This window comes from Durio zibethinus, chromosome 25, assembly GCF_047325235.1.
Source record: "Durio zibethinus cultivar Kanyao isolate XHJ-2024 chromosome 25, ASM4732523v1, whole genome shotgun sequence".
Classification (NCBI taxonomy): domain Eukaryota; kingdom Viridiplantae; phylum Streptophyta; class Magnoliopsida; order Malvales; family Malvaceae; genus Durio; species Durio zibethinus.
The window spans coordinates 8,884,231-8,889,619 of NC_143186.1; the positions used below are offsets into that span (position 1 = coordinate 8,884,231).

Genomic DNA, 5,389 nt, shown 5'->3' on the forward strand with positions numbered 1-5,389 from the left:
TGCAACTCGTAAGGTAAAATTTTTTTACATGTGTATTTAACTTTTATTTTTCACTAAGCTAAAACTTTTTTTAAAACACTTAAAAGATTACAAAGCTTAAAAGCTACCAAAAGTAAAGTTCTACCTCAAGTTCGAAAATAAAACAATAAAAAACTATGTAAAGAAAAAAAATCGACATTCACTAAAGAGGTATAGATAACAGTCTATTCCACATATTCGGACTACACTTGTTTGCCCATCAATCAGCATGGTTCACAATTATCACAGAATTTGGCTGCTCTAAACTTTTGTACAATATTTCATCTTCATTAATGAATTTTGAAACTCTTTTTTTTTTTTCCATCAACAATCTTTAAAAATATTTTAAATTCATCAATTTTATCAATCATCATTAAAAATTTAAAGGAATATACACTACAAGAAAATGGCATAATGATAGTTTTATAGCGGCCTTTTACTTACAAACGATGCTAATTTTCGTATTTTTATAAAATTTTAGGCGTTTATTATCAAAACGTCACTAAATTTTCAAATAGTGGCATTGGTACTTATAAATGCCACCCAAGACTTAATATCAATGGTGTTTCTAGATAAAAACATCTTAAATAATTTTTATTAAAAATTTTAGTGAATAGTAAAAGAGTATTTTTGGCAGTCAACGCCTTCAATAATCATGTCATAAAAAATTGTATGAGATTATTGAAGGCGTTTTTCACAAGAAACGCCTTTAATAATTGGACCAAAAAATTTCACAAGCTTATAAAAATATTTGGATCATATGGATGTTTATCAAAAGGTTGTAGGTTCGATCTCTCTCTTTAGCTTTTTTTTTGTTTTTTACACAGATTATTTGTAATTGATTATTTTATGCGTTTTCTTGATAAAAACGCTTTCACCAATTACTTTAAAAAAATTTTAAGAGAATATTGAATGCGTTTTTTGCAGAGAGATGCCATTAATAATCTATAGACGTTTTTTACCGAACTCGTCTTTTATAATCTACTAAATAAATTTTTGTTGTAATCATTAAGCGATTTTTATCAAAAACACATTTAATAAATCATAGACAAAAGTTGAAAGGGATGCTTGAAAGTATTTTTTACTCAAAACGCTTTTAATATTTTCAACGATAAATTTTAATGGTCGAATTACACCATGTGAACGTCCCTATAATATACTAAATTTTAACTCAAAAAGTTGAAAGTAAATCCATTTTTCGTCAGGTCGTCGTCAACACGTGATTCTAAGGAGATAAATTTTATCAAATTATAATGATCATTAATGGAATAAAGAAATATTTTTAAAAGGCCCTTGATGAAAATGAAATATAAAACAAAAATTATATGGATATGTGATGTAATTTACTCCAGAAATAGAGTTTAAGATTCAAATCTTATCTTCTCGATGAGACGTCCTCAGATGTAGGATGAAAAGAAAATGCAACTTTTAGACGACTTTACATGCAATTTCACTATTATGCCGAGGAATAAATAAATGAAATGTTGATTTTTAGACTTTCCAAATTAGGAAACAAACAGAAACGGACAAGATCTACCATCCCAAAAGGTTGAGAAAAGTAAACAGGTCTCTATTAAACAAAAAAGAATACAGACGCCGTTCTTTACTCTTGACTCGCACCTGCACTTCATGCATACTAATATTTTCTATTTGACCGCGCAGTTCATAAAGAACTTCAAAACTCAGGCATGTAATATTTTACTAAATAATTAAATGCTGGAAATGAGAATGATTTCCAAGCTTCAATTCAAACAACTTATGTCAGGATTATAATTTAAGACGTGTTGGAGTGAAAGGTTGATCTCTTCTCAACAATTTCTAACAAAATAAATACATGTATATACATGTATATATATATATATATTTATATGTCTATTTCATTCGATCAGGGATTAGATGGATATTGAATTTAATGGCAACCTCGTATGCCCAAGTTTGGCAAGTTTTATTGCATATATGCCCAAACTAAATCATAATATTTAATAATTAAGAGTTTTTTCCTATATCAGTGTATATTAAAATCTTTATTACCAAAGGGAGGCACTTTTAATCTTTTTTCTTTAGACAGAGTACCAAAAGCCATGTCAACTACACGTCATAGTCTACATGTGCATGGTTGTTTACGTGGAAGTTGGCTCTATTTTTTTTTTCATTTTCTTACTTTTCCTTTCCCTCACCACTTCTATTAGCCACTATTGTTTAATCTTTTTGTTACAATATAAAATAATTTAAAATCCTTCTCTCATTCCCAACAAAATTTTCTCCTACATTCAGAAATTCTGGATTATCATTTGAATTTTTTCCTTGAAACACTTGCTGAATAGACTTATATTGTACTCAAACTTGCATAAAGAGCATCTATCTATTATATTTGGAGGCAGAGAAATTTAAGGAAGCATACAAACAAACTCCAGAAGAAGTATTTCAATAAGTTGCTGCGATGGTTTCATTTTTGTTCAATTTTATTCTAATATAGTCATTAAGTATTCAAACAATACTCTTTGTAATAACCGGAGAATAAGTCAATAATTGTTGATTGTACTCCTTTTTTTTTTTTTTTGTTATTTCTTCTACCAGAGGTTTGCTCTGTTTCTTTGAATTTTTGAAATAAAATATTTTCATTTATCCAAAAAGAAAAAAAGAAAAAGGAAGTGACTCTACAATGGATGTAATTCTTTTGTTCATTGTTTACATGAATTCTGTCATAATACATTGATATTTCATAAGTTGTTGGTAAATTTTTTCTTAAAAGTAACGATGGCTTTGTTAGATATCAAAAGATATGTGAGCTGAAAACTTGAAATGGATATTGAAGGTTCAGTGTTTGATAGAATGCCACAAAAAAGATGTGATTGAAAAACTTGAAATATAATGATTATCTAATTGCTAAAAATAAGAGATTTTAAAGGAGTTTTATTATTTTTCTTATCATTTGCTGAGAGGTCTCATCTATCATGAACGATAAGTATTGCAATTGTTTAGTGTGGCAAGCCAAAGGAAATGAATAAGTTATTTATGGAGAAAAAGAAAAATAAAAAAGTGAGGTTTGATGAAGTTAACTTTATTGGATGTTGCAAATAGGGTAAATTTGAGCCTAGCATTATCACACTAATATTTGATAATTTTTTTCATTGTGCTGGTCGCATGGAAGAGAAGAAAAAGTATAACAGGAAAAGGAGAAGAAATTAAAAAAAAAAAAAAAAAAAACCACAAAATGCTACTAATTGCCATGTTGGCAATTTGACCATCTAGACGATGACATGGAGTTAGATAATTTAAAAAACCTTATTTACAGAAAAAAGATTAGAAGTACATCATTTTGAGAATTAAGATTTGAATATATACTGTTACAAGAAAAAACTCTAATAATTAATAGTAATTAATTTTTTTTTTCATTAAAGAGACTGTTCGACTAATTATCGAATGGAGATAATATATAAATAATAATTTATAAATAATTATTATATTTAAATTTTATATTTGATATACTATCAGTTAGAACTAAAAATATAAAATATAATATGATGACAAGATATAAAAATGATACAAATAAAGGGCACAAAAATAATACATTTTAAAATTTTTAAAAAATCATAAATAAATTTAATAAAATCAAAAAATTATATTTTATATTTTCGTATCTACACGAACTGTGATACGTTATTTTCGTGTAAAACACCATACGAATATAGTATCTTACATAACATGATAACATAAATTATCAAGTCTACTGTCAATGTAAAAATTCTATCAAATGATAACAATTCATTAATAAGTAAATATCAACCTTTAAAATAAATGTACAAAAATTAAAATAATTTATTTATTAATAAAGTATTATTATCTGATTTACTTCATTAATGAGTTATATTCATCAATTCATTAATAGTATATAAAATTTATATATCGATAATGTATCAAATATAAACTCTTATATTGATGTACACAAAACATCTTTAACCAAAATAAAATGAGATTATCTTTTACCGCCACTTTGATACAGTTCATTCGACTTAAAATTAATTGTAATAGATGGAGAGATTCAAGTTGAATAAAATTACAGTCAATTCAAAACTTAGCAGAGGTGAGATAACAAAAAGAGTTTGTAGCTAATAGTTTCATTGAAACCATGTGATCCACTTCAGCAGGGGTCAAGGTAGGAGGATCGAGTTCATTAAAAACTACGAATGGTTAAGATTATCTTCAAGTTATAACTTAAAATAACAAGAAAAGAAGATTAAATAAAGTAATCTCCATGGAAATCCTTCTGCTTTGGCTTTATTATATAGCTATTCTCAACAAGGAAGAAGAATCCTCCATTAAGAAGGTAGATAATAATATTCATTGTATTGGCATTTCTTGGAGTACTTCAAATTAAGCAACATTCACAAAGCCACATCAATGAAGTATAATCTGTCATATGACTTAATGAGCTGGTGTGCTTGAAACTTCTTCGAAATCAAAAGTTCCAGCCTTTTCCACAACTAAATGACTATATATTCTTAACGCAGCCACCAGGTCTCGCGGTAGCTAGAATCATCAAAAGAACAATAATTGAAAAGTATGACTTCCATTCCGGCAACTAGTCTCCGAGGAATTAGAGAACTGCGACAAATGGGACACGTAGAACGCCGGTATCCAATCCATCTATCCAAGCAAACTTTGTGGAAAAGGTGGTCACATCTCAGCTCTCTGATCTCATCATCATCATCAATCTTGCATAAACAAATAGCACATTCCACATCTTCCTCACGCAACTCTTGCTTGTAGTAGTGATTGCAGCTCCCTAGGTTAAAATCTTCAGAACCCATTTCAGGCATCTGATAAGGACACAAAAAGTAATGAAGAGAGAAGTTCCAAGCCCATTTGAGATGCGAAACGATTGAAGGAAAAGAAAAGTAGTTCCCTAGTTTGTAAATCGTCATGACCGAAACTAGACAATCTGAGAGAGAGAGAGAGAGAGATGAAACAAACATGAGATTATATGGGTTACAAAAGGCTGGAAAAGATTAAGATATTTATAGAGTGTCTTGAGTAAGGTAGTTGGAGGTGTGCGGTAATCGAAGTTGAAATATTCATTCCAAAAGGAAGACATTTTAAGTTTTAATAAAGCTTAGCAGACAGTAAACTTTCCAGTATTAGTAGTCCAAAGATTTATATAAAAAAAATTGTTTTTTAAATATGCAGGAGTTGAATGAAGTCTTCCGTCGCCGTCATCAATTGAAACCTCAGTTTTTGCTGGATTATGAAACTATAAACATGACACACCGTTTAAAGACGAGAATTAATTTCTTTGAAAAACAATGACCACATGCCGGGTAGCGTGGTAATAAAACTGACTAGTGGATGGGGAAACTTTTTAGACTAGAAA

At 28.7% G+C, this 5,389-nt stretch overlaps 1 protein-coding gene across 1 annotated transcript; it reads right to left on the reverse strand.

Moving 5' to 3' along the window:
* Nucleotides 1-4,204: 4,204 nt before the first annotated feature.
* On the reverse strand, nucleotides 4,205-5,078 carry LOC111276616 (uncharacterized). Its single transcript, XM_022862363.2, has one exon. It carries the CDS (start codon nucleotides 4,992-4,994, stop codon nucleotides 4,521-4,523), a length of 474 nt encoding a protein of 157 aa, XP_022718098.2. The 5' UTR covers nucleotides 4,995-5,078; the 3' UTR covers nucleotides 4,205-4,520.
* Between the last annotated feature and the right edge of the window lie 311 nt (nucleotides 5,079-5,389).

Excerpts from the sequence above, each read along its gene's own strand:
- LOC111276616 (XM_022862363.2), bottom strand. The coding sequence starts at position 4,994 with ATGTTTGTTTCATCTCTCTCTCTCTCTCTCTCAGATTGTCTAGTTTCG.